Here is a 23877-nt window from a genome sequence, read left to right as displayed (position 1 = left end):
TACCTTAACAGTATAGGCACCTTGCTCAGTTGCGTACTACTTCTTTGAAACTAAAAATACTTTGAAGTTTTTTGCATGATGACGAAAGCATCGATTTCCTCACTCCCAGCGAAACCGAAAGAATAAAGCTGTTGTAAAAACCTAATTCACAGTCGCACATTGTATTTGTAATTAACTGCCATTTTATTTTTTGAGTCACAAAAGAGATTTCAGGTCAAGTATTTTTCTCCAAACTTTAACAAAACTATTAAACTGATAATTATTAAGCTGCTTTACAAGCTGTTCCAACCGAAACATTTGTAAAATGTTAATAAATTTTGTACCCAAACTGTTGCTCCATATTTTTATTTTCAAATTCATTGTTTTACAGTTTTTTTAAGTTAGCAGTGCCATCTGTTAACGAACTTTATAGCTACTTTTGAATTGTGAGGAAAATAAAAGTTAGTTTCCTAAACAGTTTGCAACAAACTATGCATTTTTATCTCCTTGTGTTTCTTCAGTTTATTTTTGAAAACTTCGGCCATTTTTAGGACAGTCGGTCAAGTATGTTTTGAACAACTGAATAACTTTTTGACCCAATAATTGAATTAAAAGTTAATCAGTATATATGTTACCGTTAAAGTAGCAGCAGTTATTTCATAGAATGTTATTCCATGAAATAATTGATCGTGTCCGTTAAAGTGTGTAATGTGTTATTAATTTGACACATTAACTAGTTATTCTATGAAATAACTAGGTATTCTATAAATTAACTAGTGAGAGACAGTTAAAGTGTAAAATAAACAATTTATCTAAGATGAAATAACTAGGTATTCTATAAATAAACTAATGATAGACAATTAAAATGAAAACGAAGCAATTTATCTAATTTATGCAGCGTATAAATGGTATTTATGGAAACGTATCATAAAATCATTTGTTACAATAAGGATTACTAAAATTACACTTGGAATTACAAAGAACATTTTTTGTTGACACAATGGGTTTTACACGAAAATTTTTTAAATCTCTGACCAGTACCTAAACTTTGAGCTGTAGCAACCGATCGGAGCGATATTTCTACATCCGGTACTTCTTCGATTTTAATTAATTTTGAACTGAATAACATTAATTTTGAATAACACTGAACTGGAATCGAGAATATAATTGTTTTATGCGCCGTTTCTTGTGCCCAATTGGAAAAATCCTTCTTCGGTTATTTTTATGATGATAGCTAAAGTAGATTTGGCAACACCTTTTCCTCTGTCAACTTCAGGCACTGGGATACGGACGGTAAGCCCCACAGAGGCTTCAGAATGAGATTGATCTGACATTAATTTCATCTTTTTCGCTTGAATTTACAAAAATTTTTTAGGCTTTTCTCTTTCTCTTTGAACGTTAAGTTCATTAAAACACAATTTGCAGATTTTCTGCTCAACTTCATCTTCTGAAACATAATCTTCCGAACATGATATATGGACAGGCTCCATACATTTGAAGCAAACTATATGTATTTGTCGGGCGAGATATATGATATGGATTATTTTACACTTTAACGGGCTGCAGATCGTTATTCTATGAAATAACTAGCTAAACCATGAAATACAAGAGAGTTTTACACTTTAACGGACACGATCAGTTATTTCATGGAATAACTAGGTATTCTATAAAATAACGGATTTCATACTTTAACGGTTATATATATATTAAATGGATGCTTATTAACTGTAAATTTTTTGTGAGCATCGGTATACTGCACAGTAAAAGTTTAAGTTATGTTCAGCATTTCAGAACTAAAATTGCTTACATGGTAGTAGCACATCTCAAATCATCTTTCAAAGATACCAAAAGCTGTGAACATTTTGGTGTTTCCAGGAGGTTTTTATCAGTAGCTTTGATGACAGTGTCAAAATCTTTTCCATCTGATACTACTTTACTGTACTTTTTCAAATAATGGACGTAATCTTTGGCCAGCAGAATCATCTGAAAAGTAAAAAAAAAAAAAAGTTAAGAAATAATTATTCAATTTAATGTTACCACCTTAAATAGTCACCACGTCTAATCAGGTAGCCTATACATGATTTAATGCTTAAATAAAGGGAAATTTAATATGCATTAATACAAGGCAAGAAACTTACTCCCCAAATCGCCATCGCCATAATATTTAGTGTAAGCCAGCGAGTTATGTCTTAAAAAGTTTGTGTTTTAAGTCAAACGGCCTTAGTGAGAGTTTGCGCTTACGCGCTATGGATTGGGATGTCACAATAGCTCGAAGATAGTATACGTTTGAATCTTTTATGAACGATAATACTTAAAGACGATCTACTCTGACGTCATCACGACGTTCCTGGCTATACGGGCCCCAGCGTCCTCTACCATCTCTTAAAGGAAACGGTTAATTGATACAGTAGATTTAAATCGTTGACACTCTACGATATATTGCGTAGCATCTCTGTCACACTTTTATTTACTTCTGTACGATTATATTTGTAACATGAGGGAATAATAGTTAGTTGAATTTTTATGATTCATTTTACAGGAAATTTTAAATTAAGATAGAATTACGTAAATTTATGTTAGTATTTTGAAATTTTTTCACATTGTGTATTTAAGTCGAAACTTAAAATTTTCTTATCAACTCTAAATCTTTTATTTTAGATTTTAGTTCTATTATACGTAAAAAGTGTTTCTTTTAGATTTTTATTTACTCCTGTCTGTTTTTATTTTGTCAAATAATAAATTCTATTATAAACTGAGTAAAGGAAAAAAAATCTAAATAAATAACACCTTTCTGTATTTATCCTCCCATTAGTTTAAATGGATTAATGGTGCATGCCATGTTAACGTACCATGATGTGTATTAAATTTAATATCGAAATAAATATAAGAACCTAAAAAATAATGAGAAATTAAATTATTTAAAATAAGTCCCATTTTACTTTTTAAAATGTATTTTTCTTCAAAAACAAGCGACAATGTTAAGGAATTAAGCATTTCATAGAACTAAAACAAAACAACGCTTACAAAGAACTTCGAAAATTCAATTAAATATAATAAAAGAAAACGATAAGTTCATTTATCTAACTGGTAGTTAAGATTTTTGCTATAGCTAAGAGCTAAAAGCGTTATGACAAAGTGTTGTTGCAATTTCGGCGCAGCAACTTTAATTTATGGCTTTATAAGGTTATTTTACATTAATGATATTATTATTAAGCTCTTAGTTCTTAAAGTTCTGTATGAGTTAACATTTTAAAAATTGTTCATACTTTTTACAAATGTAGTGGCGATCAAAAGAATTTCTAACTAATACCTGAAATTTCATGCCCTGTATCAATATATATTTAAAGAATCTCAAACAAAAATGTATTAAATGTATGTAACAGGGGTTGAAAATCAAAGAACTAACATTTAAGAGAAAAGTACAAAAAGTCTACGAAAATTCGTTGAATCACTAGTATAGAAAGCGAGCTGAAAAATATCAAAACTTGCTATATTGCTTGTTAAAACTTAGTGCTTTTAATAAGCCTATTTTAACTCCCCTTTGGGTCTTGAGGCAATCAAACAGGTTTTGATATTTTTAGTTTTAGTTTCCTCAGTTGTGATTCATTACATTTCTATGGTTTTTTTTATCTAAATCCATAGGGAAATCTTGATTTTTATTAGAATCATTCATTTTTAACTTCATTCTTAGTTTTATTTTTAACATAATCTTAAATATGAAAATAAAATTTACCAAGATGAATCAAGTGAGTAGCAAAAAATGATTAACCAAGCTTATTATGAAAATTTCGGGTTAGATTTAGGTTTTAGTGGGACATAAATGTTACATTTCAAACATATTTTTATAAATACTTTATTTTCGAAATTACCATTCTGAATTTGAATAGTAAAATTTGTTAATATTTATGCTTTGAAAAAAAATTACATTTTTATCTAAAAATTAAATGAATAAACTTTAGACCCATTCTGGAAGTCCTAAATATTTTACTAATAGGATGGAGAGAAAAAAATTGGTAAATATTTCACAGCAGCGCCATCATTTTGTCCAAATGAAGTTATGTAGTCCAAATGAAATGATGAGTTTTGATAAGAAGCTTAGCGTAAGACACCTTTTTGAATATGTACAAAAAGAAAAAATATCAAAACATCTCTCCAACTTGATGACAGTAATAAAGCATCAAAAACACATGTCTTGTAAGTTTTCATACGGAAATAGAAAATTTAAATTGACTTCTCTTATATATAATGTATACTTTTCCACAAACAAGCTACAATTTGCATGCAACATTTTTTCTAAAACTTACTCCAATATACCTTTTAAAAGTGCCTCTGTTCTCTAGAAACAATCGATTTTGATTATTATTCTTTTCGATAAAGCATTCATTCTATCGTTTGCTTCTTCGATTCCGTTCCTCCCCCGCTAAAATGGATATATAAGAGTCATCGAAAGTTCAATCACCTGAGGAATCGAACGAAACAGAGAGGGTGATTGACAACAAAAGAGCATTTTTTGTAACAACTTTCTGGGGAGTCCTGTTTGAATTGAACGAAAATCGAATTTCCCGGCACGTTTGGCATTCCACAACTCAACTTTCGAGTGAGACCACTCGAACATGAAGTTCGTGACAGACATTTGTACTATCGCCTGCCTTTTAGCAGGAATCGTTTTGTTAATGGATGATTTTGAGCAGGAAAAAATAAATAAAAAAATGAAAGATTGTTCTACCTTGTTGAACGATGTAATTTACTTATCAAAGCTCTGTTTTTTTTATGACATAAGCTAAACATTATAAATAAAAAAATACCATCAGGATAAGCTTTTTTTGTCGTCACAATTTTGAATCGCGAGCATTAAATTTGTTATACATTTTTGCCATGCTTTTTTTCCTACTTAGTTTGAGAATTTATGAATAATGAACTATAAAATGAAGCACGTATTAGAGGATATCATTAAGCTCAAGTTTTTATAAATATTTTAAAATATACAGCATTAACCTGATTTAGCTATAATGTTCCGTATGTTTACTTTTTTTTAACTGATGATTTTAACTTAAAATTTTTAACTAAATTACGCCGTTGTTAATAGGTTATTTAAGCTTCATAAAGATTAACATGTGTGGAGCGCTAAAACACAGTGCTCATTCTCATAATTATTATTATTATTATTTTTTTTTTGGGGGGGGGCAATAGTGCTTTTTCTTTTTGTTGACTTGTTCTGTTGTCATCATTCACTTGTTGATGGTATTGAGAATCAACTCCATTTTTGAACGCTCGAAACATGTTCTGTTTATTGTGAAGCTTAATGAAGATCTTATTTCTGCTTCAGTTTCTTGGGATCATTTATTTCATCCATTAAGTCTTTTTCTTTTGCATTTATGAGATCATTCAGAAAAATAAAGATAAAATTAATTTCTGATTAAATAAACCCTTTGATTCATTAAATATATTATTTATAAAGTCAATAAATTTTTATAAGCTGATGAGACATGGATCTCCGGACACCATTTAGTAATATTTATAACTTCTACTAAAGACACAGCCTTTCTGCTGCTTGTACCTTCAATCAAATAAATATGAATCTTCAACTAATTTTTGCTCTACTCATTCTGGTGAGCCAATTAAACAGATATATCGATGGTGACTATGATGGAATAGTTAAACAGGGTGCCCAAAAAGTACGAAAATGGTCGCAATCTAAATGGTTCGAGGGGGTGAATTCAAATATGCTAAATTAGCGCAAACGATATTTCAAGTTACAAAATCAGACATAAAAACATATTTTTTTCTGAATAAACGTAAATTTTTTGTTGTTGATAGATAATGATTCCTTACCACTAAAATGTAAGGGGATAGCCGCAATCCAGGAAATAGGATCCCAGTAGTTGGGTCAGAAAAGTGGTCGAAAGTTTGGGCAACTTAATGTTAATTTTACTTCGATTACGCAGGAACTGTTGGACCGAATACGCTTAAATTTTGTATTTTGCCACATAAAATTACATTCTTTAAAATAATATAACAATTTGTGTACTTTACAAAATTCTAAATTTTTTTTGCCTATTATTATATTATCATTATTTCATCTATTTTAATAGATAAATGAAATTTATAATTGTGTGCAAATTTTTTTTGCTGTTTGAATCACTTAAAAATTTATTAAAACATAAATCTCTTAAAAATTAACATTAAGGAAATGTTATTTAAAATACGTTTTGTATCGAATTTTGCAACTTAGAATATCTTCCACCCTAACTAATTAGCATGCTTGAAGTGACCCCCTCGAATCATTATGATTGGGTCCTAGTACGTGACGATCCGATTATTAGATCAAAAGTTATTCAGCGTGTTTTTTTTTCTTTTTTTCGAACTGTGCAATCTACATGATTGATAGCGATGCTATTTCAAGCAAGATAGACCGCCTCATTATCATTGTCAAAGAAAGCGATCACTTTCATTCGCTTTATTATCAACTGCTTACTATCTAATTTTAGTAAAATATTTTTATCACTCGTATTTGTTTAAAAATAAAGACTCGTTTAAAACACTAACCGTTCAAACACACTGCATCATTGTCGTAAAACTTTGACTAACCTAATACGTACACTATTGGAAAGTTTTCAGAAAAAATGGTTAAATAACAATTTATTTAATTCTTATTTTACCACGTTCAAACAAAACTGTCAAATAACCATAAATAAGATGGTATTTAAATTTTTAACTGGGAGAAAAACCATTTATTAACTGCTTTCACCTAATACTGTTAAACAATTAGAATTTTATCGCACCAACTAGGCCCTCCTAATGAAGACACTAGTTATTTGCAGCTGCATAGATATTATAGCCGAGAGGGCTAATCTGTCAGTTTCATGGCCAAGAGAACAGGGGTTCGAGTCCCAGAGTTGACAACGCATTATTCTCTCTATTCTCTTCAACACATGAAAAATTTCTAGTGTCCTGCATTCTTCAATGCTTATGATCTAACAAAAAGCCTACCTCCAATGTCCAGTCAATTTCTTTTTTAATGGTTTTGAAATCATACTAGTTATAAAAAAAAAACAATTAGTTTTGTATATTTGGTTTTATAACCATACTAGTTGTAAACGGTTTCAAAACCATAAGGGTAAAAAATGTTCTTTAACGTAAACTTTACTGTTAATTGAATGGACAGGCTGCTGCCGCTTATTTAGCCATAATTTTAGAAAAAAAAATTTCTAACAGTGCATTCCACCTAAATTGGCCAGCTGGCTTAATTTTAACGTATAATACAGCGTTACGAATGGAGTATTTTTAAGCTCTAGAGCTGTAACAAAATATAACACAAAGGCACCTCGACAGCAATATGGTCAAAACTACCAGAATAAGGTATAATTTACCTTGTTTCTGGCTATAAGGGAACTCCAAAAGGTACGGTAATTTTATCGTACTTTGGTAACGATTTTGGCAAAATTAACCATAAAATATTATTTTATAATATGCGTTAAAATTTGGAAAATGTGATGACATTTGGTAATTTTGTCATGATACCTTAGCGTAGGTCATAAAAGCCATTATTCGGTTAAATTTACTTTTCAGTTTTGTATTTTCATTAAATGCGTGGTAATAAGAATCATAGTTTTAAAAACCTGAATTACCGGTAAACCGTTACTATTTAAATGGTCTAAATTATTTTGGTTTAATCAGTTATTATAATAATGGTGTTTTTTATTCCAGAAATGTCTTTACGATACCAGAATTTATTTTCTGTGCAGTGATTCTCGTTACTCGTCAAACTTGAGAGAAAGCGCTTCTTTGGAAAAGGTTCATCTTCAAAAAAAGAAGGTGCGATGCTGCTAAATCATTGAGGTGCTCTCGTGAGTGTCTCCAAAAAATATTTAAGTCTGACGTCACGCACAATCAACTGTGTGCAGTGTAAACGAGGTATAACTTTTCCTTATCTAACTCCGACTAATAAACTTAACTTTTCTCAAAAGAATAATAATTAATGATAAACGCCGTTTAAATATTGGCAAACAAATCATTATTTATGTAATTCAGATTTAGTCACGGTACCCAGTTTCGAATTCTTAATTTTAAATCATCAAATTTTTTGTACTTCGGTGCACTGATTCTATAATTTATTACTTCAAGCTTAAAACGTAATCTCAGCTAAGAACGCATAATCTGATATAATCGCAACAAACAATATTCGTAGGCGTTGTGGTCTTGTTTCTTTGAGTTTCGCAGATGACTTTTTTAGAACTGCAGATTTGATTAAAGATACGATAAATGTATCGATGTCACCGTCTATCTGAATCTATTTTCATCGAAATACTCATATCAGCAGGTATATCTTTCTCGTCATTCATATGTATTGCACAGAGGTAAAGGTTAATTTTCAATTCATTCACTTTTAGGATCAGTGACTATTGTTAAAGCGATAACAACAAGAGTTCCGAGTTCCTTTTCCTGAGCGTAATCTATGTATAATAATCTGATTTAGAACGATCGACCAATAAAACTAGATTAATAGTTGAAACTTCAATAACGTATTAGCTTAATTTTACTTATAAACTTAACTGATGAAGAAGAGATATATAGTAATTTCTCAACAAAAAAAATGAGCTCATATATTTTAACATTAATTGTAAGTTTAGGAGTGTCTTTATACTTATATTTAGATATTAATTTAATAATAATTATAAATTGAACTATTCGAACTATCAAAATTCCGATATAGGAAGGAAAAATTATCTAAGTGAGTTAAGAATATTTTTTAGACTAAATATTTATGAATTAAGGACACAGTAGTTGCATTTTACATGAAACATTTGGTTGTTCGATTATTTGAACGAAACAGCTATACTCTGTAAGATCATTTGCATGAAACAGCTACATCCTGCAAAATATGAAACATCCACACCCTGTAGGAAAATTTTTATGAAACAGCTATACCCTATAAGATAAAGTGGCTACACGCTATCGGATCATTTGTACAGTGAGAATAAAAATACGATCAAAACTACCAGAATATGGTAATTTTTACTGAAGCGCTTTGGTAATGATTCTTGTAAAATTAACAGTAAAATATTATTTTACCATGTGTGTTAAAATTTGGTAATTGCGATAGAATTTGGTTATTTTATCATGATACTTTAGAGTCGATGGAGCAGCGGTTCCCAAAAAGTATTCCACGGTACCCTAGAGTTCCATGGAAGGATTCCGCGAGTTAGAACTTTTTTTAACCAGTATTTTTGAAGCATATAATAACCTTGTATCCAACCAATAATCAATTTTTTTAAATTTAATATTTAGTTCATTGCTAAAATTATACGCAAACACAAATGATTGCATCAGTATTTCTCATTGAGGTTTAAAATTAAAAATAAAATGGCTAATTTGAAAAATAAAGAATTATTTTTCTCCAATAAGTTCCTCCTAGTTTAGTTTATAAGAGTTCCTTTTCAGAAACTAAAATGTAGCTTATGTTATTGTTTGATTTATGCTTACATCAAAAACTACTGGACTAAAAGCTACTGCATCCTTTTGAATTTAACTGCCTAACACAAAATCGAATATTAAGACAGTTATTGATGAAACAATGTAAAATGAAAAAATTTCAATTTTTCGCAGTTGTTACCTAATATATTCAATTATAACCTAAATTAATTTGTAGTGTTTTATTATTATTATTTGCTTAGCATATACAGGGGTTGGACAAAATAATTGAAATTTCCTTTATATAGTATTTAATTCATTGAAATTTTTTCTATTGAAACGTTCATACAGAAAAAATGATTTTACTTTTTCCATGTTAACCAACGGAGAATTATTCACCGGAAATTTTCCTTTTCATTCATTAAATAATTAATGTTTTTTAATAATTTTTTATTCTTCGAAATATGTTCTATTAAATTCAGTTACTGTATTTTAAACTTTATAGTTGTAAATATAATTTAAACTTTTTCAAAGTTTAAAATCCTTTAAAGTTCAAATTTTAAAAATTCTTAACATTTCAATGAATAAAATTTTTAAAAACAATATTCAAAAATATTAATTAGTTAGTGAATTAATAAGGAAATTTCGGACATATAATCCTCAATTGGTTAACTTTGAAATAAGATCTTTTATTTTGCTTGAAGGGGACCATTAAATTTGGATTGAATCATTTGTAATGAAGACAACAATATCTCTCGGCTGTTTCTCATATTGTTCGAATTGTTCAAGAGAAGATTTGGATCAAGATAAGTTAAAGTTTTAAAAAAATAGAACATTCATTCATAATTTGAAGTATTTTGGTTAAAAAATAGATTATTTAATCTGTTTTTTCATCTTAATACGATTGTTTAGAGTTTTTGACTTTCTCAAGATTGCATCAAAATTGATGGTGGATCTTTTCAATTCACCTTCAAAATAAGTTTATCGAAAGGGAAGAAAACGTCATTGTCGAAAATAAACATTTCAAAATAGGGTTTTGTGTAGGAGAATAAACTTTCTTATTTATATTTAATTTCCTTTCGATCCTTTATACTTCCAAAATGATCACAACCGAACAATTGGTTGGCGAAGTTCTTTTCTTATGAATAATTGAAATGAACAGAAGACGCCAACGCTCTTTCATCACATCTTGATGTTTTTGATCGAGCCAAATAAATTCTTAAATGAAAATTTGAATTTAATTTATTTATCTGTCAAGTTGATTTACACTGCTTTAAAATAGTAAGTCGAAACATTTATAATTTTATGAATTGAAAAGAAGGCTTTCCTTGTGTAGGAATGCCTTACTGAAGATTTAAATTGAATTATTTATCACGGATTATAAATTAAATTGAAATCTATGAATTGAAAAATCTAATTTATACTCTATTTTAATCAATAATCATAAATTGATATAAATCTACAATATAATAATAAACTATTTATAATTTTGTGGAAATTTTTTATTTGATAGATTTACGAATCATGAATCGGCAATTAAATTTAAGTCAACACGTCACGTGTATGCTTTTAATTTTAATCTATATTAAGTTTATAAGCAAATACTTAAATCTGAAACGTAACTATAAATTATTTATAATGTGTTAAACTATCCTGAACATATTTCATAGATTTAAATTTATCTATTGATTATTCATGATTATAAGTATATTGAGATTATTCAATGAATTTAAATCAACAAATTTATAGCTATAATTTTCATTTCTTTTATTTTAATCTATAAAAAATCATTAATTAGTGCTTAAGTTCAAAATTTTAAAAAAAAATTTATAATAATAATTTATTATAATTATTCATATCAATAATTCATTATTATAACTTATACTAATAATTTATTATTATTATTTTATTGTTATTACTAAATTTTTATTATTTTATTATCATTATTGTGATATAATAATAATATTATAATGTCTTGAAGGTAAAAATCATAATAAATTTCATAGACTTAAGTTTAACTCTGACTTATACATTTTTGAATAAAATTTAATTTCCAAATTAATACTTAAAAAAATTATCATAATTAAATAAATAAAAGTTAAAATATATAGTTTGTTTAAAACTTAAACGTTTTCATAAACTATGTTAATAAAATTAAAACAAACTCAAAATATACATTAAACTAATTATTAATTTCTTTTTAAATTTCATTTTTTATGCTTTTAAATGCTAATACAAAAAAAAATTAAGATAGAATCTATTGATATTGTTTATGAATAAACTCAATTACATTAATATCAATTACTGATGTGGATTGTTCAGAAATATTCTTACCTTTTTGATTGGGCCTTTATCCTGATTTTTTACTTTATAATGGTCTATTTCGGGCAACATCTTCTAATATCTGAAATTAAATAAAAAGAATTTATGGTGAAAATTTTGTTAAAAAAAAGGCTCTAACCTTTATTAAATTGAAAGTTCTGTTATTGTGAGGTTGGATAAATAACTTTAAACCGGAAAAAAACGAAGAAAAATGTTTCGTTTTTTTCATGTTCTAAAAACTTGTAGTGATAAACTTGCTATTTAAATATATAGCTAAATTCCATATCTGTCTGTTTCTATTTGGCTTTAAATATTTCGTTCACTATGTGCAAAATGATATAAAAAGTAAATTAATATTGAATGAACTAAAATGGTTTTCTGAACTCTAAAAATTTTTAAAACTGTGCACATTCAAGTGCGTTTACGTAATTAAATAAAAAGAGTTAGAAACTGAGCGTACTGGAACTTAAAGAAAAGACTAATGCTGTGCGTTTTTTATTAGATGGAATATGGTTTAACAAAATTTGAAAGAAATTTTAATTCTCGTTCAATTTTCTGTAACTATTAGAAAGGTAAACAAATGCTAAATAAGTGCTAAATCTCTGCCTTTTAAGAAAAAGTAAGTTGAAATCTATTATCATTTATATCGTAATGAACACTGATTTAACACAACGCTGGAGAAAGTTTTCCTTTTTTAATGGACATACATCTTTCCGGTTTTCTAATGCCTCACACTTTTTATCACCAAAATAGTTGTAGTGCCAAAAAAAAACAAAATAATTGTTTACATTCACGAACATTTAAATTTCCCTCCTCACTAGCCAGAGACAACAAAACAATACTTCGAAGATTGATTAAGGGTTGTAAACCAGCAGAGCATTACAGAAGAAGAATTTCTTATATAATACAAATAAATGGAAATTAGAACAACACAATTCAAAAAATAAAAGTTTAGAAAATAAAAATCGGAATTCCAGACACTATAATTATTTTCAAGAGTAGACAGCAAATTCGTAAGGCGTTTCTGAAATAGCGAATGTATATTACGACAGTTGTCAAGTAATCGGACAAGCGGAGCAAAAGTTCGCTGAATTATAAGGTGAATATTTTCGAAGTCGAGGAGAGTTTCATACATATGGATTACCCGTAAAAGAATTAGTTATAAACAAACCATATAATAAATATACACTGGAAAAAATAAAATGCCAGAACGTTTGAAAGAGGAGCTTTTTCAAATCTATAAACATGCAGGTGAAAAGTCAAATTATTTTCTATACCTTTTTTTTTTTAAAACAGAAATGAGAGTTGTTAAGAATTGAATCAAATAAAAAAGGTGCATCATTTACAAACCCACACTGGGTAATAGACAGAATGATTACGGGTGTTCCGCGGCGTTTTAGTTGTTAACGTAATCACGCTGGTATTCAGAAAATAATTGAATTGCTAATATTAAATGTCGTTTTATGAATGCAGATGTTTTGCTATCTAGAATTCAATAGTAAACATACTTTAACTTGAGAACGAGATACTTAAAGTTAGATATATCTTTAATAAAGGACATGAATTAAAACTTTTTTCAAAATATGAAATTTTGAAATATTTTCAGTATTTTTAAATTATTTACACCATTTCTGAGTGAGAGCTTTATTTATAGGGACGCATAATTTTTCTAACTTTTGCATTAGAAATACATTTCGCATTTATAATTACATAAACTACACTGTAAAAAAATTCAGGATCAAATTAAGGTATAAAGCAGCGGCAATTTGGGTACATCATCCTTAAAATCAATTTTACCGTAAACCCCTCAAAATATTATAATGTGATTTTTACTGTAATATTTATTTAATTAAAGTAATTCAGTAATTTTAGTGGGACTATTATTGCAAAAATTACGGTATATCAGATTTTTTTGTTCGGTAACGCGTTCCGGTAAAAATTTACCCGGCACTCAGTGTGCCCGTAGTTTGATTCTGAATTTTTTACAGTGAATACCTTTTTTGAACGAATGTACAAACAGAAAAAAGTGAAATTACTTTTTAAATTTTTTTTCTAGTGAAGTGAGAGTCGGAAAGAATTAAATAAATTAAAATCGGCGCATCATTTGCAAGCGCCAACACTGGACAATAGACAGATTGATTGCGGGTGATACGTTGCATTATTATACATGTGAACGTAATCAAACGCTGGAATTCAAGAAAATTTATTAAATTGCTGATTTCAAATATTTTTCTAATGCTGAATTCTTGGAATCTAGAATTTAATAATGAAACTATTTTAATTTCATAACGAAATATTTAAAAATTTGACATATCTTTCTTTTATAAAAATATTTCTGATATAAATTCAAACTTAAAATTTTGAAAATATAGTTAAAGTACTTTTAAATTAATGAAGCTAATTTCAAGTGAAAACTTAATTTATGGAGACACATAATTTTTTAAGGCTTGCATTAAAACTATTTATTGCATTTTTAACTACATAAATTACTAACCTTTTTATACGCATAAAAAGGTGAAAAGTTTTATTGATAAACCCAGAAAGTGTAATAGACAGAAGGGGAAAAAATTCTGATAAAATCACCGCACTGTATAGTGAAGACATTTCTGGTTTAAACCTAATAAATGGTTTTTATGTCACACTCAAAGGTAACATAAAAAAAAGTTTCTAAATTTTGTCTCAGTTACTAAATTTTATCACATATTATAAAACTTAATTTTACTGTCAATTTTGCAAATATAAATACCAAAGCCCTTCGGCTAGAAACACAGTAAAATGTACCATATTGTAATAGTTCTGCCCATACTTTTTTTTTTCTCAGATCAAAATAAAGTGCTATCGTTTACAAACAAACAAACAAATAATTAAATTGCTAATATCAAATGTTGTTCTATAATTACAGATGTTTTGTTATCTAGAATTCAATGGTAAATAGATTTTAATTTGATGAAGAAATTATTAAAGTTAGATAGATCATTTAAAAAATTTAAAAAAATCTGGCGTAAATTAAAACTTTAGTTTAATTTTTTTTTTTTTTTTAAATTGGCTAAAAAAAATTTTCAGAATTAAATTTTGGAAATATAGTTAAAGTATTCTTAAACTAGTTTAGCGATTTATATATATATATATATATATATATATATATATATATATATATATATATATATATATATATATATATATATATATATATATATATATATATATATATATATATATATATATATATATATATATATATATATATATATAACTACACATAAACGCCTGCCATTTTCAAAGTTATAAACAATCAGGTTAAAAGTCAAACTGTTTTCTAAGCATTTCTTCCAAAGAGATGTGCGAGTAGTTAATTAAAACAAACAAAAATGACGCATCATTTACAAAAACACTCCGGATAATAAATAGAAATGTTTGCGGGTGTTCCGTAGCGTTTATCTCGAGAATGCAAAATCACTCCTGCTTTCAAGATTTTAATTGAATTGATAATATCAAAGAAACTGCAGAAGTTTTCCTATCAGGAGTTCAATAGTAAACAGATTTTAATTTGATAACAAGACATTTGAAATTAGATATAGCTTTTTTTAAGGAATAAATTAAATACATAAATTACAATTCTAATTAAATTTTTTGAGAATAAAATATTTTGAAAATATTTTAGATCTTATATTCAAAATAAAGAAATTGCTACCCATTCGATTAAACATAACCGCCTCTTTAATCTTTCGTATTTAAAATTATTGCTGTGGGAGATAATTTTTAATTTAAGTAATATTAAATATAAAGATTTAACTATTATAATTAGCTAAATTTTTAAATATTATTTTATTTTTTACGATGAGCACGCTGTAAAAAATTTCGGATCCAATTATGATAATAAGTACTGTCACTCATTCCGTAAAGCCCATTCTTACCGGAACATGTTACGGAGCAAAGATTTTGATACATGGCAATTTTTACAGTGCTGATTACCGTAAAATCACTGAATCACGCTATTAAAATAAATATTACTGTAAAAATTAGGGTATAATATTTTACGGTAAAATTGATTTTACTGATGATGCACCCAAAGTGTCGTTACTTTATTCCGTAATTTGATCCGGAATTTTTACAGTGTAGATATTATTTTGATTTTCTTAGTGACTCCAATACTATCTATATCTTACCGTTTGTATACACAGACATAATCAAATTCGTAGGTTTGAAGTATTTCAAATCGTTGGCTCTATTTAAGTAAGAAAAATTTTGATCCTCCTTGCTCTATTTTCATTTCTGTAATTGATGAATTACGATATAAAGTATATGTAGTCTTATTTTTTATTTTTTTAAAAGGATAATTGTTTTTCTATATTTGTATTTCCCTCACTAATTACAAAAAAGCGTGAAAATTAACAAAAATCGCAAATACTCCAGAATCTTCTAAAATTGAATATTCCTGAAACAGAATTTTTATTTCATAATTTATGTGTTGTAATTTTGTTGCGTCTTTATTTCTAATGATTTCAGTTTTGCTTTCAAACTATTTCTCGTATGAAAATACAAAACAAATAGAGTACAATAGTTTTAAATAGTAAGATTTTTATTTCTGTTTTGTATACTAAAGAAATTTAGAAATCTCTATTATAAAAATAAAAGTTTCGGTGCAAATTGTAACTTAGCAAGAAATATGTATTTGTTTTCTGTATTTATATGTTTAAAAAACGTGTACATATACGTTGAAAAGCATGCAGCACGCGTAAATGCAAAATAAATTAAAATATAATAATTTAAATTACAATACTTTTTGTTTTCGATCTGTATACTGAAATGAAGAACCATTATTCTAAAAAATAAATGAGTTTCGATGCAGCACAAGTCATTATATGTTTTTTATATTAGATTTTAATTTTTCAAGTCATACATACAAATATAAAATAAATAAAATGCTGTAGCTTAAGTTACTTTTATTTTTGCTTTCGTATTATATACTAAAAAAAGAAAGGAGAGAACTGATATCATAAAAATGAAAGATGTGACAAAACTCGACATATGATTCTGTATATCATGTTAAGGAAACATAAATACATGTTCAAAAACGAGTCATACATGAAAATGCAAAATAAAACAAAATACAATTATTTAAATTGCTACGACTTTTGTTTTCGTTATATATACTAAAGAAAAGAAGGAATCATTATTATAAAACTGTAATGAGTTTCGATTCGAATCATTTCATAACTTGTTGTATATTTTGCTCCTCCACATCTTAATGTTCAAAAACTGAGAATTTACGATCACATAAATACCTAAATGCAATCATACATTATTTACAATCCGACGAAAAATACAAGGATCAAAACACACGAGTGCCCTTAATAGCCCCCTATCGGTTTTAGATACCTATCTGTTCTATCGTTTTATAATCTGATCCTTTTTTATTATTATTATTTGTTTCCTCTCATCATAATCGCACTACTCAACTCTTTAACCACACGATGCCAGAGGCCACCCATTTTAAGTCAATGTACTACTCAAATATGGCATTGTTGGTTTCCTTTTTTTTATTTTCTGTCATTCAGAATTGGAATCGGGCTGTTTTGGTATCAGTCGCCAATTTTCCGTATTTTGTTTTACGGGCTCGCGTTGCTGCTCGAGTTTTTTAATGTTCGTGTCACGCACTTTGACAGAAAGGCTCGGAGGGCAAAGTACAGAATACGATCTTAATTACAGCTAGGCTTCTGGAAGTTCAACGATCGAAATCAATGTTTTCAATACATATAGGGTTTTTTTTGTGTGTGTGGAATTATATTCTTGTGCGTTTATGGCTTAGAGGAAATGCATGCCAAATGAAGCATTTGGCGCTTTTTTTTATTTCTTATTCCTTATTCTCAGTGAAAGGAAGCCCCAAAGCAGGGGACGAGGGAAATAGATCAAGTGAAAGTGAGATTGCCAATGATATTCATAACCTTCCAGCTATGAGGTATCGCCAGCCCGATCAGTGGCGATTTTTTTTGTTGTTCGAATGGATCGTAGAAGAACGCAATGGAAATTATATGTCTTTTAGCTCATAAAAAGTTATGGAATTCGATTCAATAATGTAATCAAATGGGGATGCATACGTTTGAGAATAATTATGAAGAACAAGATATAAATACTCTTAATTGGCTGTTCAAGTTGAAGTCTCTGATGAGCGATCTTGTGGAATAAAAAGAAGATCAGAAATATGCATGAATTAACTACAATGCTTGTGGACAAAATGTCAGTAGCCAAAGATGCTTTAAGCTAGCTGTAAGATATTTATTTTATGGCTTATAGTGAACCAATGATATGTTGCAAATAAAAGAAATTTCGTTTTACTTCAGAAACAAAAAAAAAAAAAAAAAAAAAAAAAAAAAAACTTTTATTTTATGCTTTAATATCGATACGATTTTTGGGAGTTTTTATTCAACCGAGAAGCATATTTATAACATAATGCAAATTAAATAAATAAAGAAAAAATGCTATTTTGAAATCCTTCAAAATAAGCTTATTTGAAAGTTTTCAGATAGTAGTATTCATTTCTGTGGTTATGCCTATATTCTGATTCGGATACATATTTAATCTTACCTTCAGGAAAGGGACTCAATAAAAAAAACTAAACAAGAGTAATGATAGTTTAAAAGAAGGATAGTTAAAAAAAAATCTAGATTACATACGGCTACTAAAGAAATAAAAGGATTCGGGGTTGAATCAAGCAATAATCAATGCACCGAGCAATGTCAGACATTGATTACTGCACGTTGCTGAAAGTTACTACTTTTTTTAACAGTTGCATAATTTTTGCCGATTTCTTATCCTTCTTAATAGTATTGAATTATTCCTATTGGTTATTCTGGTATTAAGCCACACTGAGAAAAAATAGGGTCATAACTATTAGAATATGGTTAAATGTACCATGTCTGTGGCTCTATGAGATCACCAAAAAAATCGGTAATTTTTTACCGAAATGCTTTAGTAATGATTTTTGTAAAATTAGCAATAAAATATGGCTTTATAATATATGAAAAAATTTGGTAATTTAATCGTGATATATAAGAGATTAGAATAAAAACCATTTATTCAGATAAATTTACATTTCAGTTTTGTAATTTTTACTGAATGTGTGGCAATAAAAGCTGTTACTTTGAAAACCAAAATTTCCGATACGAGATTATCTTGCGAAAGAAAAAAGCACCAAATGAATAGTTTAACTTTCGCATATTTTTGTTTTATTTCCAGAATTAAGATTTTTTTTAACAGAAATGTCATCCATGGACTTCGTCGTGTTTACCAGAACTTTTTTTTCATTTCACAATACAAAAAACGGAGCTAATATACACATAATAGAATTGAATGTGTCACAGTTAAACTGCCAAAATGAACATCTAAAATAAAATAACATAATAATATTTTTTTAAATATTTACGATGTCGTATTACTGTAAATCTTTTCAAGTATCTAACAAAAAAAAATTTGAAAATTTCAAAACATTATCACAACAGTTACAGAAATAGTGAATAATGAGCTGTTTAAATAACAGTTGTGATTTAGTGATAGGAGTTCATGACTGTTAGGTTAAACTTGTCAATTTTATGCTCATTGTGAAAATGCTAACGTATTTTATGCTCATTGTGAAAATGCTAACGTTTTTTATGCTCATTGTGAAAATTGCACATGTCTATATGAAAAAAAGCCACAGTTTTATGAAATTAAAAAGCTTACGTGATCGTAATTTTTAGTAGTGGAAAAGTTACACAAAGACTAATATTGCTTTTATTTAGAAATCTACTGAAAAATAAAAAAATATTCAATGATTTTTAAAGATTTTGATTGCATTGAGAATTAAGAAAATGGCAGACTTTCTGCTACCGAAAAATGCTCTGGCACCTTTAATTAAAAATTTCAATGTTTATCATTCGTATTATTACCTATTGTTATACGCATGCAATTTACTATTATAAACGAATGAAAAACGAATTTATTGTGTTCGTCATTAGATTATAAAAAATGGCAGACATTTTGTTACTGGAATTTGTTCTTGAAATTAAAACTAAAACTGGTTATGTTTTTTTATTTCGTGTTTTAATCTATTGCTATACGCATATAGTTTCGTATTATAATCGAATGAGAGAAAAAACGAATTTATTGTAATCGACATTCGTTTAGAAAAAAAATTTCAGACATTCTGCTACTGGAAAATGTTCTTGAACTTATCATGGAAATTACACGTGTTTTCTCAGATTATAAAAACGTCTGAGTAGGCGTCTTTTTAGTTTCTATGTGATCGGAATTAATCATATTCTTTTCGAATCTGAGAGAAACGTAATTATACGTTTTGATATAGACTTTTTTGATTCCATAGATAAATGCGGCTGCATTCAACAAAAATAAGTTTAAAAATAAGCGTGTTGTTTCTCAATAAGTTTAGGCAATAGTTATTTTTAAATTTATGTACAAAAAAAAGTTACTGAATAATTTGAACTCTCATAGTATAGTTCTGATTTTTGGGAAATTAATAGATTTTATTTTTTATACAATAGATAAGGAGTAGCAAATAGTTTAAATTGACATGAAAAACTGTTATACATGGATGCAAAAAATTTAAAGATCAAAGATGTATATATATCTATATATATATCTTGGTTAAGCAGGAGGCTGTCATGATGTACAACGTTATAAAAATTCATAATTTATTTTAACATATAGAAATTGTTATGTAATAAATTTGTAATGTTTATCCATAAAACCCTTATAACTATTGATTTTGGGTTTGTCGTCTTCTCGTTCAAAGCAAAAAATCCAAGGATAATGGTTTAAGCCTATTTTGGAGAAGGGGATACGAATTTACTTTGAACCTAAACTAAACCAAAACGGTTCCCAGATTTTACCTAATTGTTTCGTATTAATTTTATTTTATTTATTTTTTGGACAAAGAAACTGACCTATGAGTGTTTTGTAGAAAAAGAGCGTTTGCAAAAACTTAACGATAAAAAACTTACTTGCTTCTTACAGTCGAAACTTAAATATAACACGTAATGAAAACATAAAGGAAATTAAAAAAAAGCCAATAAAATAGAAAAAGCCGCAATTTAAGTGACTTACACTTGAAGCAAAGTTATAATTTTAAACTATATATACCATTTTGCCACATAGAATTTGCTACACTGTTAAAAATCTGGATAAAATTACGGTATAAAGTACAGGCACTTTGAGTGCCTCATCCATAAAATCCGTTTTTCTCCGTAAATTATTCTAGCATAATTTTTACAATAATATTTATTTAATTGAAGCGATTCATCGATTTTATGATTATTATTACAGTAAAAATTACGGTGTATCAGATTTTTTGTTCCGTAACATGTTCAGATAAAAATGAATTTTATGATGAAAAATACTGGTTGGCACTTTGAGAACCGGTACTTTTTATCGTAATTTGACACGAAATTTTTTACAGTACATGCTTTAGAACGGACCAAAAACTTAAATATTACGAAAAGTTTTAAAAAATTGCCAAGTCTATGAGCTTTCTTCACATCGGAGAAAATTATCAACATTAATAAATCTCAATTTTCGTAAATTTTTATGAGGTCAGATAATTTAGATTGGAGTAACATTTTAAATATTAAAAAACTAGAACACAAACACTTTCCATTTTCAGAAACCTGTTGAACTCATCAAAATAACGTTATGCACCCATTTCAGAATTAGCATGAAGGGCGATGGCTGACGATGTGATCAACTTGAGCGAACAGTCATGAATAACTGTTGCAAATTCACAGCTGTTACGAAAATAGCACAGTATTCGCAAAAAAGCGTCATTCCACCTGGCGTCAGGAAAAACAGCAATCAGTGAATAATTGATATCACATGATGTGTATTTTGGAAAGGGAAAAAAAAAGTTGTAAATGAGACAATCCATCATTCTTCACGCCATAGAGTGGGAGGTAGCAATTCTTTGCCAAAAAAGAAAAAAAATTAATAATCATTTATCAGCTATACTGCAGCTATAATTGTCAAGTAAGCCCTGTTTTGATGGACGCTCATGATGCACTTGAGGAAAATGCTGGCTGGAAAACTAAACTATTTTGTTACTTTTAATCAATTTGTCACGAATTGTAGCTGTAACACTAGACGTCACGCACTTAGTGCACATCCATCAATCCCGCCAACTCTATCATCAAATTGACGAAACGAATCGCACAAGAAAAATGACGCGTCGCTGTAAATGAGACAATTAGGATGCTGCAGTTGTCTCGATGGTTTAATTGCGCTCTGTCCTGCTTTTACACTGGCAACGTTGTAACACAAAAGAAAAGTGTGTTGATAACTATCTTTAATGGTTAAATGTGAACAGAGTAAGAAAGTAAAGCGATAAATGGAGACGTAGAAGATTTGCGTGCATATTAGTCTGAAATAGCTTCGTTTTTTCAAAATGTGAAAGGTGCTATCTGAGGAAATAAATTTCATTGTTGCATCCTGTAACAATCGATATAAAAACGTAACACTTTCTTATGCATTCTTTTTAACTCAGACAAAAGGCGGATGAAAACTTAAAATAAACATAAAAAAAAAAAGAAAATGAAACAACATTTAAAGTGAAAAAAACGATGTAATAACGTAATTACTAAAATTAAGTTGGAAATTTAAAAAAAAAAACGCGTCATTAGACTTTCGTTAAATACATTATTGTATGTATAATGTTAATAGTGTATGGATGCAGGAAGAGTTGAAAGGAACCGTCCATACTATTGGAAGGGAGGGGGGCGGCTCGTGACATCGTGACAGTTTTTCTCCAAGAAGAGGGAGAGGGTAATAACAAGTGTGACATCCGACATTTCGGTTAAAATAAAAATATCTAAAATCAGAATATTGAATGCTTTCGTATTATTTGTTTGATATTTTTTCATCGTTTACGTCAAAATAAATTCTCTTATATAACATATAAGTAAATTATACGCTCATAAACGTCTTAAAAAAACGTATTTAAAGCATAAAAATTAAATCTGAAATATAATCCAAAACATGTGTTTTGTTTCTGATTTATTTTGATGCATTCCGATGCGTTCCGTTTGCTTTATTTTGCGTCCTGTACAAAGAATTAAAATTTACAAAAAAGTCAGTCAAAAGCCAATAGAGTTGAAGTATTGAAAAAAGATTGTAAGGTTAGATAAAATATTAGAGATTAAAGGTTCAAGTGCCTGTATATATCAGTAAAACAATATTTTGAATAAAAAACTATATTTAGTAAAAATAAATTTTCTTTATTATAGGGTGAGTCACTTATTTAATTTTGTTTCCATATTTAAATGTTTTTACAGTTCTTATATGGGCATTTTCATATGAACCGATTAAAAGAAAGTAATGAATCATTAATGTGTTCAGTATAATAACAGTTATTGAAAGTCCCTAAAGAATAATATTTACATAAATATTTCATGAGTGAACATAGAAATCCGCTTATTTTACATCTTCGCCTGGGTGATGAAGCGAAAAGATATTTAGTTTAAGTTTTCCTCTTCATCGATTTTGATTTAGAATTTTATTCTTCTCGAATGGAATGAAGAATAATTAGAATGTTTTCCGTGCTATTATTTATTATATTTTTGATACCAATGTGAGTAAGAAATAAAGAAAAAATTATAAAAAATAGTGAGAAAGTCAATAAAACTACAATAATAAAGAATATTTTCTTCTCGATCCTGTAGAAACCTAAAAACTAGTTTTCTTTCTTAATATATATATATATATATATATATATATATATATATATATATATATATATATATATATATATATATATATATATATATATATATATATATATATATATATATATATATATATATATATATATATACAATTATTTTTATTAGGGAGTTAATTATTTTCTTAGATATTAGTGAGGCAATCAAGTTCTTTATTTAAAACAATAACACAAAAGTAAAAAAGAAAGAACTTAAGACCAGGAAAAAGTCTGATCTTCCACTGCTGTTGAAATTCACCATTAGTTGATGACAGATAAACAAAAACAGTTTCAGTTTTTGTGTTTTACGAGGAAGAAACTAAATAACAGAATTGCTATCAGCAACATTAAATTTATCAAATTCTTTGTTAAGGCAGAAAGTGGCAACTTCTCAATAAAATGCTCTAATTGGCGAAATACGGAAG

At 27.9% G+C, this 23877-nt stretch overlaps 1 protein-coding gene across 2 annotated transcripts in view; it reads right to left on the bottom strand.

Annotated features, from left to right (window-relative positions):
• The window catches only part of LOC107449775 (uncharacterized), a 112713-nt gene that overhangs the window by 51413 nt on the left and 37423 nt on the right, over positions 1–23877 (bottom strand). For both annotated transcript variants that reach the window (XM_016065424.4, XM_016065433.5), the window contains 2 exons: positions 11725–11794; positions 1787–1962 (listed from right to left, as the gene is read on the bottom strand). In XM_016065424.4, coding sequence (XP_015920910.1) covers positions 1787–1962; positions 11725–11784 — 236 coding nt within the window. In that variant the 5' untranslated portion in view covers positions 11785–11794. The remainder of the gene's footprint in view (positions 1–1786; positions 1963–11724; positions 11795–23877) is intronic.

Source organism: Parasteatoda tepidariorum, chromosome 3, assembly GCF_982258835.1.
Source record: "Parasteatoda tepidariorum strain Cologne lab strain chromosome 3, Ptep-v5.0, whole genome shotgun sequence".
Classification (NCBI taxonomy): domain Eukaryota; kingdom Metazoa; phylum Arthropoda; class Arachnida; order Araneae; family Theridiidae; genus Parasteatoda; species Parasteatoda tepidariorum.
The sequence above is the reverse complement of the archived record's forward strand: the minus strand, read 5'-3'. Positions and strand labels throughout refer to the sequence as shown.